General features: G+C 42.8%; 1 protein-coding gene across 1 annotated transcript in view; it reads right to left on the bottom strand.

Annotated features, from left to right (window-relative positions):
• ADAMTS2 (ADAM metallopeptidase with thrombospondin type 1 motif 2) overlaps positions 1-25995 on the bottom strand; it is a 189676-nt gene that overhangs the window by 116812 nt on the left and 46869 nt on the right. The window contains exon 3 of the mRNA XM_049829624.1: positions 2032-2191. Within this exon, the coding sequence (XP_049685581.1) occupies positions 2032-2191 (160 nt within the window). The remainder of the gene's footprint in view (positions 1-2031; positions 2192-25995) is intronic.

The following is a 25995-nucleotide window of genomic DNA, read 5'->3' as shown; positions in this document are numbered from 1 at the left end:
GGCAAAGAGAATTTCCTGGAAAAAGAACCCTGTACAGTACAGAGGGTTTTTTTCCAAAATAAGAACTAATCTTTAATCAATTTTACAAATCAAAAGATAGTAGATGGAAGGGAAGATTACTTCTCTTCGCATTTTTTCCTTATTTTAAAATTCGAAACATGAAAAATCACAACTATTCCTACCCATCACCGATACCTGCTGTTCCAGACATGGTCAGTGCTACATCTCAGCCTGGCCGGCACGAGGTCAGCCTCGCTTTTGCTTTTCAATCCCACAGTGCTGGCTGACGGCTATTATTACTTTGCGCCTTTATACCGGAGCCTACAAACTTCAGCCTTTAAGTGAGCACACAGCACAGGTGAGGTGACAGACGCAGAAGTCTGGTGGCATCACGCACCGCACGTAGCTTTGCTGCCAGTCACGGCAGGCAGCCCACGAGCAGCCCTGCCATCAGCTCCACGAGAAGCCACGCAGCACGGCGCTGCGTTTCGGAGAGGTGTTTTCAGATATTGCTGTCAGAGCCTTCCTCTAGCAGGTACCGCATGCCAATAACTGGAGCTGATCTACAGTTTATGCTTTTCTGTGTACCAGACTCCCACTCTTGAGGAATATTTACCATCCAAAACCAAAAATACTGCCATAAGGTGTGAATAAAATCAAGTCTCTTTTGTTTCAGAGGAAACACAGCGACTGGCTGATATTTTCCAACACTGCAATAATTTTATAAACATCTACTAACAGAGTAACTTCCACCCTCTGATTCTGGGATTGCGGTACTCAGACTCCTGCACTCCCCAACTCTGCTCCAGAATGAGTACAAAGGCAATCAGAAGAGCCCAACACAGCACTGCGTCAGTCACAAAAATCATGGGTCGTTTTGATGGCCAAAGTGGAAAAAGAAGCGAGTTGAATGCTATTACTTGCCTTCTTTTTTCTCCCCGTTCTGACTTGAACATTGAGAAATTTATATTGTTCACTTGGTCCTCATTTCAGAGCCTCATCTTTGTGACTACCTGTTCCTTCAGGTGGTTTCTGAGGACTTCCATATGCAAGACTAGAGTATACAGTAGAATTTTTACAACAGGTACCATACTCTTTGTGTTTTGAAAATTATTAATGTAGCACGGTAGAGGGATGGGGATCACTAGGAAGATTTCTACAAAGGACAGTCTAACACACTGCATTATACTTGAAAATGTACTGCACTGAAATCAGATAATACTAGGGTATGAGTGGCAAATAACTCTGCAATTTGGTACACACATTTGGAACAAAAATGTAGCTATTCTGTTGTTTCCACTCAAACGACCCAGTTAATCTCAGTGTTAACATCAGCTGTCAAAACATCCACTTACCAGATTTGCATCCTTTATTTATTCAGAAAAAAAATGTGTGACATCCAAGCAGTTACCAGAGAAATAGAAAATACTACATAGAATGGGTGTTTACATTTAGCTCCTGTTATTCCATCACTGTCTACCACATACTTACCACATTAAATTCCACACTCGGAAACACATAAATAAATCAAGAAAGTTTCTGCTCATATCTGAAGATACCATTATTTCCCTGTTGGGACTAAATCCAGTCCAGCGAAGACGCTGTCAGTGAGAAGCCCACGTACCGCATCAGCTGTGTTGTGTCCTTGCTGCGACCTTCCAACACGGCCTTTGCAAAACCAGCAATGCTGCCTGTCCTCAGCAGGCACAGGCACCTCTGCGCTGCTGCTTCATCCACCATCCCCTTCTGCTCTGACCCGGGCACTCAGCCGGACACATGATTTTATGCTATCTCCAGAGCCAAGGAAACTCTTTAAAGCGTACGCAGTTCCACCTGGAGATGGTTTTGGCTGCTGCAATGCTTGCCTACCCCTGGTAAAGCGTTCAGCTCCTTCCCTACCTTTTCATCCATAGAGGGAGAAGAACACATTTCCATTTTCAAGGATAAAAGAGCCAGAGATAGCAGACCACACTGGTTACATGCCTTCAGCCACACTTTATACATCAGCAGGCATTAACATCTCTGCCTTACCTTCGTACAGGGTATCCACATTCTCAATCGGAAGCTGCTTCTTGGCAGCTGCTCTGCGATAGACCACGTGCGTTCTGCCTCCTCCCTCCTCCTCCTCCTGGGCCCCCTTCTCCAGAGGTTCAATGAAGAACTCGTCCTTGTCTGTGCGAATCATGCCAGCCTGCAGCAACAGGGCAGAGATCGAACATTTTGCGTTACTGCACATACAGCAGGCGTTGTGAGTAAACAGTTACAATATGCTTAAGCACACTTTAGTGCTCCCTAGAGAGCAATTAGGATGCAGAGAGGAAACCAGGTGAATTCTTTATTAGAGCAAAACAAAACATCATTTCCCCAACTTGACAAGAAAGGACAAAAGGTATAACCCTGAACCAAAAGGACTTCTCCTCGAACCACGGGAGCAAAGTACAGGTCTAAAAATCTGTCTAGGAAATACACTCCCCATTAGAAACCAGCTACAATGAAAGTTACTATGACCTTAGCCATCAGTCAGGCCCAGACTGCTCCAGTGTTACTATCTGTGCTAAGAAAAGGATCAGTTCAGAGCCATAAGCCGGTCCTGATGTGCAGTTCAACAGCCAAAAAACATAGAGTCAGCCTTTCTGTTCAGAAGCAAGACAGCAAAGCACTACACCTCACATGCAGGCAACTAAGCTTTGTGATTATCTCCCCCTTGACACAAAGGGTTCAGCTGACAAAATACTCTTTCAAGAATTACCCACAACTAGTTTAAAAAAGGTGTCAGTAGTGCATTGCTAGGAAATAAAAACTTATTCAGACCAGACCAGATACCCTGGTATGAAAAAAAGATAAATTTGCATTTCTACAGAGCCCCTCAAACGAACATCACCCAAGCGATTCTCACTGTGTTCAGGAGAAACCCTCATAAAGACTGAAAACTTTAAAAAGTCTTTTCGTCATCTTCATGCAGGTGAAAGAACTTGGGCACCTGTATCGCCTGCATTTGTCTCCTCTTGCAGTCCTGCCCTACTGCAGAAGGTCACAGCAGCCAGTAGCTGCCTTGCAGAGATGGTTGGCTTGAACCAGTTTTTCAGCGTATGTTTGCACATCTGTGTTTGAGATCTTAAACTAATGAACTCTTAGCTTGTAAACAGAAAGTTTTACTATCAATATGAAATAAATGGTTTAGATTATTATAGAAAGAAGCCCGAAATCCAACCTTCAGAAGCTCCTTCTTCACACTTTTTCCCACTCTGCCCACTGATGACCCTGGAGTCACTGGACTTTCAGACTGGGCACAGGAGAAGATCTTGACACTGTGACACACTTCGTCTTGGTATCTGAGCTTCTGGGAACCTAAATCCTCTGCTGAGTGAAGCCCTACCTCAAGCTTCCAGGAGAACCAGTTTGGCTCCTTTGAATCCAGTATCCTCACTTGAAACAAGTATCATCTAAACACTCTTATCATATCCCAGCGCTAAATTTCTCATACAACACATATTTTTCTTCTACAAGCAGCAAACTACATTCCTACTGCTATAAATACAGTATGTTCTTTGGTTCCCTCCTTGGAAAAATGTCAGGTTCATTTGTCATGTCTTAACTTACATTAGGCAAGATTTCCAGTCCCAGATTTCATATATATAATGTATACAAAAACAGATTGAAGGGGAAAGATTAAAGAAGCAAAATTATATCGAAGCAATTTAAACTGATGCCATCCTGCCTGTATAGAGGAAACTGAATTTGAAATCCTGTCCTGTTTCTTCTTATCTAATTTAGATTCTACATCAGACACAAAAAAGGTGAGACAGGCTCAGCAGCTCAAGGAAGCTAAGACAACCAAGAAAGTAAGTGCTGAACCCAGAGAGACAGCAACTGCTCTTTTACTGTAAAGAGGAATGCATGAAAAATTCAGAAATCCTGTTATTCTCCTTTTAATGTATATTTTAATTGTATACACACACACACTTCTTCTGGATATTAAATATTATACCCAGAAATTTTAAAGTCTTTTTATGAGAAATGCACAACTAAAGATCAAGAAGGAACAAGCATTCGCATGCTCAATTGCACAGAGTACGATGCATATGCCATACATACGCCCAGGAGAGATACACAGAGAGCTTGACTGTCACGTAGAAAAAAAGTGATTCTGTTTTTCGCAAGTAAGCTACATGGTTGTGCACACGTTCATATGTATTTCTGGATTTATTAAACCTACTATTAACTAAGCAGCTAATGCCAGATCTTAGTTTAAAATGCAGACCATACTTCAGGATCCTGGGGAAAACACTGCTGTACACTGTGTGCAGCAGGGGGTACTGATGGGAGTTTGGATGAATTTAGATCTTGTAGGAAAATTAACAGATAGGCCACTTCTACAATCAGTAGTTGAACTGATTAGACAGAAGAACAACTTTTATAGGTGAACTTTAGCTTCCAGGGCATGGTGGCCTTTTGGAAAAGAAAACCTCTGGTCAAAATGAAGATTCCCACCCTGAGAAGATGAAGGCAACAACCTGGGACAGACTGTAAGACTAATAAAAGACATATTTGAACGCTGGTTCCCAAGTTATAAAACCAGCGGTCAAACACTGATGTTTCCTGCAGATCACCGTGCCTGGTGCTGGCCCTCTTGCGTGCAGGGGGATTCATGTGGCACTGAATGCTGCCAAATAGCAGGCCATCCTTCAGGCGCTCGTATTTCACACTCTGCTTCTTGGATAGACACGACATCACACTGTACATTCCCATGGCAGTATTCTCCCTAATTCTGCCGAGGTGTAGAAAGGAAGGAATTTAACCTTCCAACATGGGTGAATATTTATTTTCTTATTTTAATCTTGGACTAAAATAACTTTGTCTCTTACCCAGGAATTTCTCTTTTCCTTTAGTCCTGAGAAACATATCAATTATTTTTGGTCAGAATTATTAGGAAAGAGTTAGTGTGTGCTTGAAATGTAAAAGAATTATATATTTTTATATGTAGTATATCTTACACAGCCTCTGATTTAGCCAACATATTCTCATGAAATGAAATAAGAAAAAGATGGTTGTTTAAGACTTTAAGAAGAAAATTCATTTAGACGGCAAGCCAGAGTTCCTACAGCAATCCACAGTTCAAGCCATCTGCCTAATAATATACCCATAGTTATAAATGATTCATTAAGAAACACATAGGGCTCCTGAATGTCTCCACCACACATTTCCTTGCTGCTTTGAGCAAGACATTTAACCTCTTTACTTCCATTTCTCTACCCCTGAACCAGCGTAACAACAGTCTTGCAGGATAATTACAAGGGCTGATTTGTTATTTTTTTGCCAAGTGCTTTGAACATGAAAAGCTCTAGATGAATTGCCTAATGCATTTCTTCTGATACTACTCAGAACACCCTCAAAAAGCCACCGTGAAAGGGAGATTGCTTTTAGTCATCAACTCAACACCAGCGTAGCACACAGCCAAGCAAGCAACACAAAGGCACTGCTGCAGCAGCAGGGGTTTGCTCAAGCCTTCCACCCATCAGTCCCGTTCTTATCCACGGCTGCCATCACCCTCGTGCCAGCCTGTCATGCCAAGACAACCGTCAGACAACCACCAAGGCTATGATGACAACAGAGAGCAGTAAAGTTGCTGCAATTTCCTGGAGAATGCCTCTGGACGACTAAAACAGAAATGCCGTATTGTTCGAGCAAATCTGCCTTCCCTTCGACACAGGTTAGACTAGAAGGACTTCAGAAAATTCTTGGGCTGTCATCTGGACATTTACTCCAGCGGATGCAAAAGCAGAATTAAGCCTTTCAGTTATCAGTTTCCCCAAGTTCTGAACAGAACAGCAGTTGCTTTCATGAACTAAGAGCTTAAAAGTAACTGCTAGCAACTGCATTTTTCTATCCTATACTGCTCGTCATCCATCCTGGGACTGCTGTACTTCCAGGAGTTATGAATTAGCAGGGCTTCCCCTGCGCTACCACCCTGCAGCCACACACGTGCTGTGTAATTCAGAACTAGGTGTGGAAAGGACTTCCAATTCTGGAAAAAAAGCTGAGCTGTTACCTCTTCCCCTACTCTTCTGGGACTTTTAACTTGAAACTGAAGTGAATGTGGGAATATTGCTAAATAACGATGGCAGCAGCGACTATGTCCTGTGACTAATAAAACTATAAATTAATTGAAAAAGTGTTTGCCTTTGGAATGCACCAAACTGGAGCAAAGAGCCTATAATATCCCACCATTTCCCAAAGCAGGACACCCCCAGGCCTTCCTTCCAAGGGTTTTTAGATCCCAGCTGCAAATTACTCAAGTCAAGCACTGCTTAGCATTCATTAATATGCATTAAAGACTAGAGCAGAAGACACTTAATCAAAAGGAAACTGCAGTTCAGAGAATCAAAACCTCTGCTAAGGTTAGCAAGGCAGTTATTTAGAAGTAAAAGCCACACAGGAAAAAATTCACAAGGAAGGCAGAGAGTGACTGTCCTGTCTAATTAAGACGAGAATTACATTGATAAACCACAAATGAGTCCACTGCAATACACAGGGCTGGGGGTTTAGAGCTCCACTCATCTCTCTTGGGGGTAACAGGGCTCCTGTGCATCCCCGAAGACCTGCTTCCAAGGCTTCCAAGGACCACAGGGTCTACAGACACTGGCAACGGCAGCGGCCACACGGGCTTTCTGGCCAAGGTAATTACACCAGTCCCATCCACCGCGACGGAGACCTCCTCTCCAACCGAGGAGACCTGCCAATTGTTTTCCAGCGCACTGCAGAGCTCAGCTGAAAAGTAGGTCTCTTCTCCAGTCTCCTCAACATCCCCAGCCCCTCTTGCATTTCTAAAGACATTCTTTAAAAGTCTAATTTGACAGAAAAACTGTCTGGCGTACTTAGATCTACAGAAAACCCCAGGTTTTACAGCGTTAGCTCCCGTGGATAATTAAATGTCTCGCTGGCTCTGCACTTGGTGAGCGACTTAATTGTCTCCTCATTCCCATTCCCATCACAGCTCCCTGTTCTAGGCTGTAATGAAGTAACCCATCTAGCTGCTGCTTCAGGACTCCAGAGCCTCAGCCCATCCTGTAACTGCAAGTTTAATTAATGTTCATTTTCTTCCTCATTAGTACAGGTTTACAAAGTTTCTCATTGCCATATAAAGGCAGATTTACTTCCTAATCTCCCAGCACGTGATACAGATAGGAAGCTAAAATTAAATGCGAACAAACCTGAAATTAATATTAAAAAATCCAAGTGTCTGCTTAGTTAATTAAATCGGTAACCCACAAAAACAGAGTGTTTCAGAAACTCTTAGAAACAGTATTTCTGTAAATAGAGAGCACCCTATTTTTTTGAGTCTGTGATTCTGAAAAAGGTAAGCAGCCACATGACATATCTGTGCACGAACAAATCCTAAATACAGTCCTGAGTTTCAGGTGATTTTCTTGAGACCGAAGAGAGGTTCAAACTAGCTGATATTTGACCTCAGTGCCTGGGTTAGGAGCCTGCACTCCCTCCAGTGTCAATGAAGCCTCCAGAGGGGAATTTGCAGTATGGGATCCTCCCAACAATCAATTCACAGAGAAGCAGAGGGAGGAGATTTGCGTTTCACTGTATAGTTGCCAAAAAATACTCTGTAGATTACTTGAAAGAGAAAATATTTATGTTTGCAGGACAGCATATTGGACAAGGTCTTATTCTATTTTTATATTAATGTGCCTGTACCCTGAATACACAACTGCTACACGTTTGACCAAAACTGGCACTGGTATAGCAGAGAATTTGAAAGCAAATGCCACATGTTATTTTTATTTATGATCCTTCTCTAGGTCTTAGAACCACAGGAACATGGTTTTTTCCAAACAGCAACAGATGTGTCCTCCCAACACTGAAGTCAAGTACAGAAATTTTAGTTCAATTCCATTAGAATGGGCCTGATACACCAGGAGCTCTGATGACTGGAGCAAGATCACCCAGAAGTCTGCAGCAGAAGTAAGGATGTAACACAGACCGTCCAAACTCATCTCTGCCCACACGGGATCTCTCAACATTCTCAGTTCTGCAATGTATTCACTCCCAGTCATACAGTACACTGATTCAGGAACAGACGCGCTTGGCGTTCTATTTCCATTTAGCTTCATTCATATAGATAACAATGAAAAAAAAAAAGCTTCTTATGTCATATTTGCATTTGATTCTTTGAGAACATGCCTCGAACTACCGAAGCATTGCAGAGGAAGAATTGTGCAGTGCTGCAAATTCATCTCTCTTCACAGTGAATGAAGGTACTGAAGGAATTGTAACAAACATTTGGAACATGTTGCCACTTACTGTGCTGTATGCTGCTGCTGCCCTAGAGCTACACTGATTTATTCAGTCCCAGGCTGGATGGGGAAGGGGAGAAAAAGAAAGTTTTTAGCTAAGCATATATAATTTTATTACTGTTAGTCTAAAGGCGTATTTTTCAGCTTTTTTCCAAGTCAGTTTGCAACTAAGTTGCTTTATTTTCACATACCCTCAAAAAATTAAGTGGGGAAATAATTATGTATACACATAAGAATTACATAGACAGACTGACAGAGAGGTAGAGCCTGCTGCGTAACCCTATTAAAGCTGCAAGCTACTTAGGGCTCCTATTTATCCTCTGCAGAATGGGGATAAGGTCACATATTTAATGCACTTTGAGATCCACTAATGAAAAGCACCACACAAGAGCTATTCGTACTAAGAGTGCTTTCATGACAGGCTGCTTTCGTACAGTCCTTGTAGCTCAAGGGAGCATGGGTATCCATCCATTCACGCCTCTATACGCTTCCACTGCTACCAAAAATAAAGTTTTGTCCCTAGAGCCCAGCTTAGTCACTACACAACTGCAGGTGCGATTAATAATAGCAGTGGGACAAACCTGCAGCCAATATATCCTGAAGTTAAAAGAACTGCGTTAGTTTATACCAGATGAGAATCTGGACCCAAATCTTGCGTTTGTATGGTATCGGTGTAACTCATTTTAGAAACTCAGAAGGGTTTTCTGCGGTTTTTAAGAGACACAATAGTGAGACACAGTGTCTCATTCTCACCGAGCCATCAAGAAAACAGACACAATTAAAGTGATTTCACAAAACAATGCCAGCAGATTTCAAGACAAGCATCCTGGCCACAGTGCCTGGCTTTTACCAGTGGACAATGCTAAAAACATTGCTTCCAAATTCTCTGCCTTTACAAGAAAATTACCAAATTCTCACCTCTGTCACTCAGTGCCTGCCTAGGGCCAGGAGCAGTGCAGGAGACCAGGGCCATGACCCTTAGCATCATGTCCCTTCACTAAACCTCCTGCCTCTGTCCCCCACAATCTGCCCCATCCTAGCAGCCGCTCACCTCCGAATCCTGGTAGATCACAAGAGGTAAATCTCATTTTCCAAAGGTTTAGGTGTCCTGGTTTCAGCTGGCATACAGTTAATTTTCTTTCTAGTAGCTGGTATAGGGCTATGTTTTGGGTTCAGTATGAGAAGAATGTTGATAACACACTGATGTTTTCAGTTGTTGCTCAGTAGTGCTTAAACTAAGTCAAGGATTTTTCAGCTTCTCATGCCCGGCCAGCAAGAAGGCTGCAGGGGCACAAGGAGTTGGGAGGGGACACAGCCAGGACAGCTGACCCAAACTGGCCAAAGGGGTATTCCGTACCAGGTGATGTCATGCCCAGTATATAAACTGGGGGGAGTTAACCTGGGAGGGATTGCTGCTCAGGAACTAACTGGGCATCAGTGGGTGAGTGGTGAGCAACTGCATTTGTTTTGTATATTCCACTCCTTTTATTATTATTACTGTCATTTTATTACTGATATTACTATCATTGTTAGTTTCTTCCTTTCTGTTCTATTAAACTGTTCTTACCTCAACCCACGAGTTTTACCTTTTTCCTCCCGATTCTCTCCCCGATCCCACTGGGTGGGGAGTGAGCAAGCAGCTGCGTGGTGCTTAGTTGCTGGCTGGGGTTAAACCGTGACATTAGGTAATACACAAAACCCATGACTTTCTGCAAAATGAGTATTTGCAGCAAATACAGAGTACAGGCTGCAAAAGTGTAACAGAGACTTTGGAGCAGGCAAATTCAGAACAGACTTCCCTGCAGCTACTATACAGAGAAACAGCATCGTACCTCTGCCAGTTTGGCTTCCACCTTTCGGATGCCTCCACCACCAGCAGCAGGGACCTTGTTTCCAAAGGGTTCAGCTGCAAGAGCTGTTACAGTTCTGTAGCTTTTTAAACAGAGACAAGCAGTTCTTTCAGCTAAAATAATGCTTAAGCAAGAACATTTTGGAAGGTCTCTAGGCTTAGTGTCCACAGGTATGTGTAATTCCAAGTGGGAAAGAGGTGAGTTATTAAATAGCTGTTAAGAATGAAAATGATAAATGCAGCAGATCTTGCAGACTCAGGGGACTGTAAACTGGATTGCTGTTGTTGCAAGCAGGGAATAGTAATTGCAGTTCCCTGCAACAGAGTTTCTCAATTTTAATCTTTCTGGGAGGAAAAGCATGAATATCAAGTCCATGAATTTGCTAAAAGCAAGATCCAAAAGGATTAACTTTCCCAATTTTAACACAAGGAACCATTTGAAATAAAGCACTTCTGAGGTCACTTTGACAAAATGCATAGTTGAGTCCTACCCTCAGCAATAAAAATGAATTGATATTCTGCAAGAAAACAAAACCAGTCCGACTGGAAAGCTCTTCAGCTCAAACTCTCACAAAATGGGATGGTTGCTACACAAGTTTCTTTTCAAAAATATATTTGCTTAAGGCACAAATCACCACCCACCGAAGTCAACGGGTGCCACATTCATAAATCTCAAGGCCAGGATTCATAAATGGATTCATAAATATTAAAGCAGTTTAGTCTGACCTTCTATTTAAGACAGGCCAAAGACTTTCACCAAAGCATTGCTGCAGCCTCCCAAAAACAGTCTTTATCCTGAATTCAGCAGAGCTGGATCAGATCCATTAACGGGTAGGAAACAGAGTCTAGGTCTTTGCTACGGTAAACAAGATAAAAGGATCCAGACCACAAACTGGAGAAAAAGGTTTACTATATAAAAAAAAGTTTAATATATTAAATCCATCTGGGTTGAAACTTAGCATTTAAAGTAATTTAAAATTACATTATTGAAATCCTGAATCTTCCCTTTAAAAGATGTCACTGCAGCAACATTTCATATTCCAAAGGAGTGCGTGAGCTGCAGAGCGCAAGCTGCAGGGCAGCAGGAGCCAGCTCTGGCCTGGGCCATTCCCATCTCCTCCTCCTCCGCTGCACTCTACCAACCCTTCTCGCACAGCAGCCCCCGCGCCCACACAACCACACAGTGAGCGGGTTCAGGAAGCTTACCCCAAAATCACCATCCTAGAAAGACGTGCACCTTGGCAGAACCAGGTCTCCCCGGTCCGCAGCTTCTGACATTAGCTACTCCGGTGAAAGCAAGAATCCCAGCAGGTAGAAGTTCCCATGTGGGAGACAGCATCTCACACCCACTTCACGCTTCTCCATGAAGCAGCTCAAAACCCAAATCTGGCCACAGGTCCAGGGGTGACCAATGCCAATGCAGTTACTCATGGCTTGGAAATCAGATAGGGTCCTTCTCTGCTAAATGCAAGTTTTACTTAAACTGGATGCCCATAAGGGTGAGAGGAAACAAAAGCACCAAAAGTTTGCTACATCTAGGGCTTGTTTTCCTTTCCACATCCTATAGGCAGGCTTATTTTAACCTTCCTTCTCTTTCTTACCCTGTATTGGAGGAATGAACCTGGAAAGGGGTTATCCAAATGGGAGCATGAAAAACTAATGAGAGATGAGCTTTCAATTTTATACTGCACTCAGTTGTAGGCTCTCAGTACAAGATGTCAACAAAGTGCAAGATTCAGTACAGAAACTAAAATAATTAATCCCTGGAGGAACAGGCTTATTAAGAAGGATTAAATCAAAGAATTAATGTGCACTATTTGTCTATATGACAAAGAAGAAGGGAGGCATATGATAACTCTCCAAGATTTGAAAGCATAGAGAGAATAAGAATTGCTGATGGGAAGAGCTTGGACATACCAGGAAACAAACAAAAAAAGAAACTGATAGAAATTTTAGCTTGCAATGCTATAGGCAATCTTACACAGCTTAAAAAAAAACAACAAACCAAAACAAACAAAAAATCAAAAAAAACCAAAACCAAAACCCAAAAAACCTCAAAACCTTGTCCGTAAAAATCTTTAAATTAACATTCCTTATTCTTTACATTACACTAGTACCTACAGTTCAAGGAACAAAAGTTAGGCATTGCACAATAACAAATACATTTTAGCAGACTTCCACAGAGGAAGAAATAAAGAACGCCAGCTGAGCCCAAACCAGGCTCAGGGAACTCGGCAGTAGCTGGTGATCTATGTCCTTGGAAAAGCGAAATCAAACGTGAGCTGGACCTCTTCTGTGAGCCCCTTGCTTGAGCGGAGAGAGCCCAGCCTGTCCCAAGGCTCTGCTTCATCCTGACCGAGCCAGCCAGGCAAAGGGGAGTTTCAGGGCAGTGGGAGCTTGGCTGTAGCTGGAAAGAAGCTGGAGGCTCTCCATCCCTAACTCCACAGGCTAGCCACAAAAACAGAAGCCAGACAGACCACCCAGAGACACGTGAAGCAACCTCCTCACTGCTACAAGTGAAATAAAGTGCTTTCTCATCTAAATGAATACCATTCCTTAAGGGCAATGTATAGGCATCCATATGGCAACCTGACTGCTAAAGCAAATGCGGTGGATCTCACAGCATGTCTAGAGCTCTCTTAGGAAGCGCCGGGGAGGAGTTGGCGCTCATCATCATTATGGGCCTGAGGACAGAGGTTCAAGTTGCAAGTTGAAACCAGGAGTTTCATCATGGCATTGTTTTAGTGTTCCCAGTCTGATGAAAAGACAAGTCAGACAGTGCGTGGCTGAGGAAATGAGCTGTGGATTCAGTGGATATGGAAACAAGAGTTGGGATTCACCAGGCATTGGAAAAAGCTCTGGAAAATGGATAAAGTCTGTCCAGGAGAGATCAGTTTCTCCCATATCATCACTGTATTATGTACTGGAAAGGCTGTAAAGAGCACTTTAAATAAAAGGAGAGGAGGGTGCAGAAGGGCAAGTATGATGTGTACTGGTAAGAGTGTTATCAGACACTCGGTGGAAATACGACGGTCTGGGGACGCTGTAACAGCAGGATAGGAAGCGCACAGGAACACACCAGCCTGCCAGTGGAAAAGAGAGCCCAGAATTAACTCAGATTAACCATTTAATCATGTCAAAGAAGAATCCAGTATCCCTCTAGATTAAATTCTATGTGCATACAGGAAAGGAACAGTATAGGGCAATACTATCGACTGACCAGGACAGCAACAGCAACTGAGATACACTGAGGGAGAACAGAAGCACCGCAAGGGCAGAAAGCACATAGCAGTGAAAAGTGTCTACAACCGCTACGGTGACTGGGCAAATACCATCTTGGGGAGCAGTGCTGAGGGTAGATTTTTAAGTATCATTAATGATTGCTTCATGACGCTCTTGAGACCAAGCTCCGCAAAGGGGAGGCAGCCCTCGACTGCGTGAGCAGTGTGGTTGAACTGTTGCCGTTGAATACTCAGTAGCACGGACCACATCGTGCTTGTGTTTGATGTCCTGTCAAGAGCAACAAAATGTGTAATATTTCTGCTGCAGCATTAAGTTCCAGAAAGGATGACTACAGAAGAATAAAGAAACTTGTTAAAAAGGAATTAAACGGGCACCTAAAAGAGAATCTCATTGCAGGCAGCATTGAAGCGTTTAAAGACAGTGTATTGAAGGCCCAGTGCAAGTGCATATCGTCCACCAAAAAACGTACAGGAAGAGCAAATGAAAGTCAGCATTGCTAAACAGCAAGGCAAGGGAGGGTTATTGGAAGCATACAGGCATCATACCAAAAAAAAAAAAAAGAGCCCAAATTAGGAAAATTGAAAGGGTCATAAACTGGCAGATTGAAGGTAAAATCACAGTAAGGCAAGCCAAAAGAGAGTCTGAGGAATAACTTGCAAAAAGCATAAAAACTAATCATAAAATCTTTCTGAAATACATCAGGAGTTGAAAACTCATCAGGGTATCTGTAAGGCCAAAAGATTATCCAGGTTTAAAGGAGCACTCAGAGACAGTACCATAACAGCAAAATTAAATGAGGTTCTTCAAAACATGCTCACCTTAGAGAACCTGGCAGAGGCCCCTATGTAGGAGCTCTCTCCATCTAAGGTTGAACTGAAGGATCTGCCTCAAACCGAAAAATCAGAAGAGAAGGTTATAGAATAAAATCTACAATGAAGAGGTTACAGGACTTCATCCTGACCGAACTAAGAAATGAAACAGTCCAGCTACTGCATGTGTCACGGTTTGCTTCAGAACCGGAGGACTGAGTGCAAATGAAAACGTAAAGCCAGATTCTAAGAAGAGCTCCTGAAGAGAACTTGGGTACAAGCCTGACAGATGATGGGGGTACAGCTTCATACAACATGCATTTCAGTTTTGGAACCCCTTGCCATAGGAACTGTCTACTAAGAAAACAGAAGGCTACTATTGCTAAGACACCAAAGACAATCACTCACTGCTGGCCAGTTTTGAAGACAAGATAAGGACTTACACAGACATCTGGTCCAACACAGTATAGCTCATGTGATTTTGTCTTTCCCTCACCTTGATTACCTCCAGGTTTTTATGTTTTTTTGCTGTTTGTGCTTTTCCTGATATTTTTCTCCTCTACTCCCTCCAAGGCTGCAGCTACTAATAAAACAATTTAATATTGTCTGAATTGAAGGACAAGAATGTTCCCGCTGCCTGTTCCTTAGACTATGGCTCCAGTAACCATAAACATTTCACCAAATTCCAAGCAGCACAAAAGAACTTAAAATACTCACATGCACACATAAAACTCTAAAGGATACAACCACAGTTAGATAATAACTGTAGAAACACGTAAAATTAGCAAAAGTTGAAGTAGAAGGTAGACTGTTAATAACATTTTATTTTGGAAAACAAAAAGCACTTATACTCTTAGGGAAAAGTTAAAAGAAAAGTGCCTGTTTTCTCAAAAAATTAGAAATGAAGCTCCAACCTTTTTGCAGTAGCTAGCAACTAGATAGTCAGAAGTTGGACACAACATACACCGAGTCAAATGGAGCCTATAAAGCATGCACTCCCTGAAAATAAGAGAGTATGGAGAAAAAAAAAAAAAACAAAGAAAGAAGCGTAAATCAGCCTGTAAATCTTTTAGAACTACTAGAAATCAAATTACATACCATATGTCAGTGGGCTAGTATATTCACACCAGTGGAGCTGGGTTAGTGCCACCACACATTCTGGCAAGTTTACAAGCGGAATGCGTTTATTTGGACAGTACTATTATCACAAAAGATATTAAGGAAGTTCTTCAGGAGGCAGTTTCCATACTTTATATGTCTTCTACAAAACGATGTGGCTTTCTTATTTAAAGTTGCCTGTGAATCTCATGAGATTGCTTTAGAATTAAACAGACATTATTAATTTAGACTACTAGGCAGAGAGGAAAAAAAAAAAAACATTTGTAGCTCTTGAGCCAACAACAATGTTTACAAACTTCTCAAAGTCAATTGTCCAAATATAGTTACAAGAACTACAAGCCAGGAATCTGGATCAGAGGAAATATTATAGTAAGAAAGCCAGTTATCTCCCCTTATAAATGCAAAAAAAGTTAGTTTTCAAAAGAAATTATCGGATAAACTGTATCAGCTCTACCACCCAAACCAAAGTCAGTTATTGCAGTCATATCTCTAAGTCCTGCCTAGAGGAGGAACAAATATCCAGCACAGGGCAAACATAGCTGCTCTGTGTTTCTTGAGGGCATCCAGAATGCTGATGAGGATACCCAGTGGTGACATGGGGGCATCTAGGGCCTGACACTGAAACATCCCTCATCCAGAAAACAGAAGTTCCAACCAACTCATGCGCATCCCAGACCAGACAGATGAACACACTGGTGGTAAGACATGGCCGTATGACCAGCGAACCACTGAGCTTCACAACGAACTTCCAACATTTCTGAGAAATTACAAAGGTGAACAAAATTCTTACTTTTCCACTTAAAATTTGCTGCGAACTACACAGTTCAGGTTAGAGATAGCACTATCGGGAGCCCAAGAGACACAATTCAGAAAGATCAGGGAATGAACACACAAGAGACTGTCAAATGGAAGGTAACACTGACAAAAAACTGAAATGCTTTGGCAGGAGCACTTAACCAACCCCTACATCTTACAAAGTCCTAAATTAGCTACCTCCAATTCAGGTGAGAGATGCATGACTGTTGTAACAAGTTCAATGAAGATTTCCTCTCACTCTCCAGTCAAAGTCAACCAGCACCAAAAAAAAAAAAAAAAAAAAAAAAAAAAGGAAAAAAAAAAAAGGATGTTTAAATATGGGATAAAAAAAGACAAGACAGATGGCATTATTATTTTGTTACACAAGTCAGTGGCATAGCTGCATTGAAAACACTGGATTCAAGATGCCTGTAAATACAACCAAACTGAAATGTTTCCAGAGAAGTTGAATGGCAATGACCAGGGCCTCAAAACCACTCTCATTTCAGCAGGGAGACTGAAGACATTAAATACTTGTTTTAATATGAATGAGAAAGACAGAGGAAAACAATTAATGGTACAATATGGAATACCTGAAAGTCATCTCTTCATTTCACAATAAAGAGAAAGAGAGTATCAATTAAATTAAAACATGATTTCCCCTGCCTCCCTCTGCCTAAAACAAATCACAGAGTAACTCCGCAGTTTTCATTCTCCAGCTGACATCTTATAGCAAATTAAAGACCTTTAATACAAACAGTGAGGAGCCTCAGAAGCTCCAGGGTGCCCCAGAAAGAACAGAAGCAGGTCTGGACTTCTTGGTCTTGGACTCTTGCCAGACCAAAAGACTTTATTATACGAAAATGCCCAGAGGATCCTAAGGAGAAAAATCTCTTTTAGTTTATTTGTTTAACTAGTGATATTACTTCATATTTACGGGTTGAGTTCGTACTGGTAGCTTTTTGTTTTTACAAGTCTATGTTCCAGCTGACCCTGGTTTCACAGTACTTACACCTACTGTGACAGTTTTACAACCTGTCGTAGCTGCCCCACACAACACGGCCAAAGCCAAGCTGTTCTTTCGGTAACACCGTCGGGTTTCATAGCTCTCCTTCAACAGGTTTCCAATTCTATTTAGGTACCTCATCTCTATGGTAACTGCCAACCCTACGGAGCCTCACAGCACTGTGCCAAAGGAAAGCAATCCCCCATCCCTCACTGGGGAAACCGGATGCAGGAAAACTGGATGACTTGCCCAAGGTCATGCAGGAACTCTGTGGCAGCGACGGGAAACGAGATGTCCTGAAGGCCACAGCCAGAGCGTGAACCACAAGATATCCTTTCCTCTCCTCCCAGCAAAACCTCCCGCTCCAAGCGGCTCTCGGCATCGGAGTCGCTTCCGAACGTACCGCGGCTCTCGGTTTACAAAGCATGAGCCTTAAGGGATACGTCATTACGTGCTCCGTCCCTTTGCGACTTCGCCGCAACGAGTCGGTCGGCGAACAACTCTCCCTTCCAGCTGCTTGCCGCCAGCACGGCCACCAGCCCAGGCCAGTCGCTGCAGTGCAACGAGGAGCTTAACGCAATTCGACTTGCACGGGATTCATCTGAACTCTGGGGAAGCAGGAATTTCACAAAGCTATAAAGGTCGTTTTAAAAAGTTTTCCAGATTTTATCATTTTTCACACAGTCTGCAATTCTCCTTCCTGGCTTTTGAAAAACGACACACAGCTGTGCTTTGGATCGCAGCTGTGCCTTTTGGCAGCAGGCGGAGGAGGCCCGATGCTGGGCTGGGGTAGCCAGCATCACCCTCAGCCGCTCAGCGTTTCTCATCAGTGAGGAGGGACCGGTGCCCCTCACTGGCATGGCAGGGTGCAGCATCGCGGGCTCCTGCTGTATCACAGCATTTCTGAACCATTAGATACCAATTTGGATCTGCTCTCCTGAGTAGAATCCATGTGAAAAAATGAACACAGACATGAAAGGCACTGGGGAAGATACAGGAGAAAAATCTAATGACTGTTGGCTTTCCCCCCATTTTAAAGCAGTTTTCTTTCTTGTATTTTCTACTTCAGGTTTTTGGGTTTTTTTAATTTTTGGTCTGTTCTGGTGTTACCCAGGCTCCTACCGATTCTCAGCATCTTATTTTCACATCCATCTTTTCCCCAGATTCTGAAGATATTTTCTGCCTTTTCCAGAGAGCTCACTGGGTTTCACGTAGTTGTGGAACAGATGGCACAACACTTAGAATTGCTTTAGTAAACGGACAAATGTGATCGCTTTGTTCTTCTTCTCCCGCGTCTGCGCTCGGTGCAGAAGGCTGCCTCGGCGAGCCCGGCGGCCGAGGACAGCGATTCAGCCATGCTGCGGCCATCAGCCGGCAGCGGGGCAGGACCGGGCGCTCGCCGAATCTCCCGGAGCAGCACTTGGGCAGCGTGGGTGGGCACGGACAGACGCAGCATCTCCCGGTCGGCAGCACAAGAACCAAACGCAAACAGGCACGTTCCTCCCAGGTCTACAGGAATAACAAACCTTGGGAAAGCGTCGAAGTGCAAGGGGAGGTAGGGAGAATGAGAAGCGCAAAAGAACAAGATACACTGACTCTCCCAGAAGAGCCTGGGGACACGTACTGTCATTTTTAGCCATCTTTCAACCTCTTAAGCAGCCTCCCATCAGTCAGAATTACAGTATGTGGAAGGAACCTGTTCCGTCTTGGAAAGCCAGAGGCCACTTGACTGTGATCAGACCCAGCTTCTTGCACAGGCTACAGAGCAGGGAGAATTAACCCCTGGCCTGCCAAGCGCTCTCCTGTGGTGGCAGACACGCGCAGCAAGTCATCCCTGAAAGTTTTGACTGGTGACGGATGAAACAGACTTTATAAATCCAGGTACGGCTAGGTCACGTCATGCTTACATAGAGGACTCCACTCATTCTTCAAGTGGGCTCTCACGTTCCCACGAAGCACAAACATACAGGCCCACAGTGGCACCTCCAGGGGTGTCCCTCAGTTAGTGGTCCAGATTTCTTCTGGGCAACAAGTGCCTCATAAGAGAAGATGATCATGAGTTCATGCTTCCAACTGATCACATCAGCAACCAGACATGCGTTTGAAAGAGGTCTAGGCTACGAGAACATTTCAGGTTACTCCTGCTTTGTCTTCCTACAAAGGCTTAAAATTAAAGGGCAGTCCTTCTAGCCCTCAGATGTGATGCTCGCCTTCCTCTTCCTCCGGGCTATCAGCCCTTCCTCCTTCTTCGCAAAATCACCAGCCCATTTCGGAGGGACCAAAGGGTCGACCCACTTCGATTCATTAAGGAATTTTCAGATACCCATTTTTGGTTTCCATTTGGGCCAATATCCATTTAGAAATATGATAAGTTACCCTGAGAAGGAGATGTCATTTTTCGACCCATGGGGATATCTCAGAGGAGGAAGAGAGGAAGTATAAGGAAGGTTAATTAGCCCTGAAGTCTTGCTTTGGGAAAAAACAGCACGTGAAGAGAGGGATTATTAAAACACCTGTGTGATCCCAGAGCTCAGACTCCTGGTTTCACATTGGGCTTGTGATCCTCGATGTACTACATTTGGGATGTCTTCACTTTATCAGCCAACATTAATACAGACAGAATTTTAAAGGTACTAATGCATCCTTGGTTATAAATGCATCAGTATGTTCATGGGAACCAAATGATTTTAGCATGAACCAACTTCTTCATCCACTTACTAACTTCTATATTCACAAGTGTGTTGTATTTGTAAAACTGGTCACTACAGGTAACAACACTTAACCACAGCTCTGACAGAAAGAGTCTTTGGTGGCTACTTCCTACCTTGGGCAGAGAGGAGAAAGAAAAGAGAACAGATTAGTGAAGGTCAACATTTTTCTATCAATTTTTCTTTTTTAAGGGTTTTCTTACAGAGTTTCTGCTGAATTCTTATAGTTTATTGGAGGAAAAGAAGTCATTTTACTTCAATCTCACGTGAATTGAAACCTTTTTTTTTAATTTGACTCTCTCCAAATCCCTTTATGTATCTCTCAAGAGTGAACAAAATTTTGCTTTTTTCTACTTCTTGCAGAGATTTTTTAAATTAGCATAATGCTTTAAAATTAATTGCGTTTTTAAAATAAGAGTTACTTCAGCTTTCTTGCAGGCAGCTACTGAAGTGAATCACATGATTATGCAAACTACAACCAATATTTTGGTGCCAAAAATACAGCTCAGCAGAGAGATGTATAAATACTGGCCAAACCTTGGAAAATAAGGGTTACAGAAGTAGATAACAGAACTCTCCTTTCAGCAGCTATTCAAATTTCCTTCCTTTTTAACTTCCTTGGAAAGGAATCAATTAAGAAACAAACATTTCTTCAGCTTCTGCACCATCCTTTTTTATTGCTTCTGTCTCATGGGGGAAACTAAATCACACCTTAAAAATTCTCCTAACGTTTGCTTTCGGAAAGCAAAGTCACCCGCTATGGCCAGAGCTCTCAGTGCTCAGCTCCTGTGCCTGAACAGTCATGGGGCTATAAATGCAAAGCCTCAGCTACAAAATTCGGGCAGCAGCAATCGGTCTTTGGGACTCTATTCTTCTCCGAGACTTGCATGTGACTCTGCAGCGATCAAGACACTTGGCACAAGTGAAAAATGTGTGCAAACGGAGGGTTTTCCGATTTTACAAGTGATTCATAGGGGAAAAATTGCCGAAAGACCCATTTACTTTCAAATTCCTTTTTGCACTCTGCCAAGGTAAACTTGGGCATTTGTACATTTCTGTTCAGTACTTGTACAAATTTTACAGAGGGCTAAAATTAACATGCAGGGACTCTTAACTACACCTCATTAAAAAAGACCTGAAATATAATTAAATATTTGTATGCATAAAAAAGTAAGTAAACTTGCTTTTCAAACCTGGACCTAATCTTTCCTAAGTGAAGCACGCGTGCAAAGAACAGCCAGATATCTGGCATGCGCATGTACTTCTAAAATGACAGCCAGGGACTGATATTAGGAGGCTCCTGTGAATTTAATGGGAAAAAAGAAGAAATCATTAAATTAGAGTATCAGTACCACAGACCAACTCTGCAGTGCAAATACATGTACAGATCAGCAGACCATGTGATCACGCTATCTAATGGGACTACAATGATTTTTAAAAGCATTTGATTCATATGGAAAACATGTGGATAGAGAAGCCTAGAAAGATACTCCCCCATCTGCCACCTTTTCCTCCAGTAACTTCTGTCTCACTCAGTAGTCGTGCTAAGCCTGCAACTCTCCTTAGAAAGGAAAGGATTAACCATACTCTTAATTCTTGCTGGAAATGCCTAAACCAGAATAGCCAACATGCTTATTATCAAGACACATGGCTCCAGCAAAGACCTTGGACACTGTGCTTAAAAAAGCACATCCCTTCATGCAGTACACACCTATGGGTGTCCGACCTCATTCTACTACGATACAGAAGATGAGTGAGCTAATTGGCTGAATTTTTTCCATTTTTTTTTCTCCACTGATTTGTTTTGCATCATTTTATTTGAGCAATACAGACAAGATCTAGGTCCTCTTGAGTGAGCTAATGCTCATTAATAATCCACATTACTGGAATTTGTTCTTCCTCTTTCCTTTGACCCAAGTGTAAGGAACTGTGCGCTTAAAAAAAAATATAGATGCGCGTATTTTTGTCTTTTTGTGCATTTCAGACAGCACAATGTGCCTCCCCTACACAGCCCATTTAAGGATGTATAATGTCAAATCAAAACTGGTTATGTTCATCTCATCTATTATTAACCAAGAATCTTCTGTACAGATTTGAGTATATGTTTACTCTGTGAAAACCTACATATTGCAATCTACAGTTAAGAGCAATACTAGACACCTACATAAACAGAGAAAAAGCAGGAAGAATTCTGCAAAGCAAATGAGCAAATGCTAAGTAGATCCTATTATATTGCTCTGACTCTGTTGCAGTGGAAAGGGGAGAATAAATATTGAACATGCTGTATTATCATTTATTTTTGCTGAAGTAGCTCCGAAGTAAGGAGGTGGGCATTGCATAAATATACAACCCACAAACTGCTTATGATCAAACTACAACCCTGCACACAAGGACCAAATACAAAAAAGCCAACCAGGAGTGGGGTAAACATCAGGTAGTCGGAAAGAATTACCATCTGCCAATATGCAGCAGCTGGAGAACTTGAGCTTGCGTAAGTCAGGTGTAGTTACCCAGGCGCACGTGGCAGAGACTGCATCGCTCAGCTGCGCGCTGCTCCGCAGCTCAGGACGCTGCAGCTCAGGCACCTGCCTGCTGCAGTTTGCATATAGAATCACAGAATCCTTGAGGTTGGAAAAGACCTTTAAGATCGTCGAGTCCAACCATAATATGCACGATCCAGGGCACAGAGCCCCGGAGGCTGACTCCATATGGGAGGCACATGTCAGGCTGAGGGCATAACCACGCAAGAAATGATGAAAAAGCAACACGGGTTACAACAGATTGCCAGTTATCAATTCAAATGCGACAAACGATCCCTGTGGGCAATGCTATTTCAAGAAGCATCTACCTGGCAGGGGAGCAGCCGAGTCCGGGAGTGCGGGCTGCCAGCCTGAGCTCTCCTGAAGTTGCACTTTCGGTGCTTATCCAACATAAAATATAGTTGGGGTAAATTACACCTATTTCCTGAAGCTCTTGGGTGATTTGAAATTGCATTTATAATGACAACTTGATCACTGAGACAGACCAGAAAGAGAGGCAACAAAACAGGGTGTTTCGTAAGGTCAGCATCGCTTCCCAGCTTGCAGGAGTCCCCAACCTCAGCACAGAGTAATAAAGAGCGTGCAGCCCGAGCGATTACAGCCAGCAAACCTGGCGTAGGCAATATGCAGCACCTTGTCAAACAAGCAGCAGTATACATGTCTAATGCCTTTAATTTTGTATATTGCTATCTGGTGCATTAATAAAGCCCATTATAACGGGCAAAAGAAAGATTGGAGCAATTTCTACAGATCAGTGTGCTTGGAAGTATTACATTAGCTTCCAGTTTAGAAAAAGCGTAAAGATACATGGCTCTCATTAGCTGACGACTTTTGTGAAAATTACAGAAAAGATATTTGAAGGTAACTAATTCTTGCTACTGTGCAACTGAGTCAATGTTTAAAAAAAAACAAACAACCACCAACCCACAAACCAGCAATCTACTTATATTAGATTTGATAATCTCTGGGCCTGATATGGACTTGTTCTGACCCACTGTTAAGAACAGAGAAACAGACAAAAAAGTCAGAGTTCCTCTTCATTCATTCTGCAAACTTAGGCCTGAAAAAGTCAACACTAGAGTCTGGTAATGTTGCCATGATGGAGACGGCCTTTGTGTATTGGTTACTATGAAAATCAGAAGTTCAGTTTCAGAGTAGGTAGAAGACAGGAACATATTTGACAGTTAATGTTTGTTAATGAAATTGCTTCATCTGCCTTCTAATGAAATAATGTTTTGGCAGAACAGCTGGCCAGAACGGGATATTCTGGCAAATATTACAATAGTGTCATACACTCATGAATCAGAATACTCTGGAATCTTAGTCAACTCTTTCAACAAAGCAAAAATCAGCAAATATGATAATCTAATCAAAAAATGGAAAAATAAATCCCAGAATTTCTGTGGCCAGTGTAACAGCTGAGCTTCTGAACATCAAGCGCTCACAACAAATCGCTTGTGAATGAGCTACAAAGTAAGGATTGCTGACAGAAATTATTTGGTGCATAATTTTAATTAACAACTGAATTCAAGCAAGTCATGCTTTATTCCCAGGCAATTCAAAATAGAAGAAGGTGGCATTCATAAAATAAATTACTCTTTATGAATTATTCACCCAGTTCTATTATCTTTTTCAGAATTTCCAATCTGTTCACTAAACCCTACTGTGAAAAGTTCAATACCATATTCATTAAAATAAACTTAACGTAACTGAACCCTGAAGGAAAGCATAGGGGGATCAGTCATTACAACCAACTGTTCTGCATCTGAAATTCCTGTTTTACACAAATGCAGAACGTGTTATCTTACCTGCGGTTTAAAATACATATCAACACCTGGATTGCAAGTGCTATCCTTCAAAAGAAACTAAAGGTATCTGGGCATGACCTACTGACCTACTTCAAGGCAATCACTGGCAGACTTAAAAGACATTGCCTCTCTCCTGACAGTAGCTGGCTGTCATAAATCTCAGGATGAAGCCCTGATCACAGACCTCTTCCCTCACCATGTGAAAGAACATGCCTAAGGTAAGGCGAGTCTCGGCCTAAGGGAGTAAACTCTCCAAGTCCTGACCTTCCCTTGCACTAAACCACCACTTGGGTCTGTCCTCCAGCAAGAGCAGGGAAGAGGCACACAGGCTCCCAAAACAGCAACTCCCTCGGTCCACACTGCCAGGATGCAATCGCAGACCCTCCGGTGATTCACGAACGTTAAATCCTACGATGGAGGTAAGCAAACCAAACATATTCGCTGACCTTTGCTTGGGGAAAGCAGTACAGTGATGAATGAAGAGGAACTGGAGCTGCCGCTCTCTGTATTACTCACCATGGAGAGTTCACTTCTCCCCCATTAGTAAACACAAAAATATGTAGTTTTATCGGCAGCCAAACAGCCAGGCTGTGGTCCTCGGAGGATAATCTGGCAGTCATTGCTGCAAAGTTTGTCCATTTGGTTTGATATTAAGTTAAATAAGATGTCTCAGATCTCTCTCGGAACAGTCATCTGGTGTGTTATCTCCCATGTATATTAGGAGGGCTGTTTTCCTGAAACCTAATGTATTATTGTAACTAGCATATGTCAGGGAATTGCAAATCAGCACATTACAGAGCGTTGCTGTAGTCCCAGCCCTGAGAACAAAATCCAGTACTGTACCAGAGGACAGGACCGTACGTCAGCAGAGAAGCCTCTGCTCTGCTGGGAAGCTGAGCACATGCTGCTCTGGGCACGCTGGGATCCCAAACGTCAGGCACCACTGAAGGAAGGAGACCTACGATGCAAATCTAATATTTACATTCTTTCCCAGAATCTTAGCCAGATTGTCAAGGGTTTGTTGGCAGTCCAAGTAAACCCATGGAAGTATATAAAAAGCAGGGAAAGAAACGCGATTTTGCATTAGCTGAGAATAAACAAGAGGGCCCAGGACAGGTAGTGATGTACATCAGAGCAACTTCTGTCCCTCCAGGTCACCATAACGGAGGGGGGAAGCCTGCGCTCACTGAGGAGAGACGAGTGACATTGCTGTGCTCCGTGCTTCCATGTACAGCTGACGGAGAAACAGAGGGGAGAGCAGAGAGGAAGGGTGGCTCTTCAAAGGGCTGGAAAGGGGCTACCCATCCACTTCCTAAGAAACATGGCAGCATAACTAAATTCCCTCCATTCTCAATTAAATAAAAACATTTTCAATGTCTGAGTTCTCTACGAATCTCAAAAAAGTTGCTGTTTCTCATTTTTTAAGGAAAATTTAAATCTTCCATGGATATTTCTGAGCAAATTGGGGGGGAGGGCAAGTGTTCTTTTCAGAAGCAAAATGGACCAAAACTTTCCACCTAACCCTAATGGATCTACAGCTGTGTTCCCTCTGCTACGTCACCACCCCGACCCTACACAGCCCCAGCCTCCAGTTCGCATCCAAGAAACATGACTAATGTGCTGGAGGAGTAATCCGATGACTCAAAATTCTGGACAGTGACCTCTCAGGGCAGCACTGTATGGCCTGAACACAGCACACGCTCTGACCTACCGACAGCCTACGTACCTCCTGAACAAGAACAGGCTGCAGAGGACAAAAGGAAAACAGGCCCCACAAGTTGCTGACCTGGTCCCTGTTGCTCTGTCCGCTCC

This window comes from Accipiter gentilis, chromosome 26 (assembly GCF_929443795.1).
Source record: "Accipiter gentilis chromosome 26, bAccGen1.1, whole genome shotgun sequence".
NCBI classification, from domain to species: Eukaryota; Metazoa; Chordata; class Aves; order Accipitriformes; family Accipitridae; genus Astur; species Astur gentilis.
Note: the sequence above shows the minus strand (reverse complement) of the source record. Positions and strands in the feature narration are given on the sequence as shown.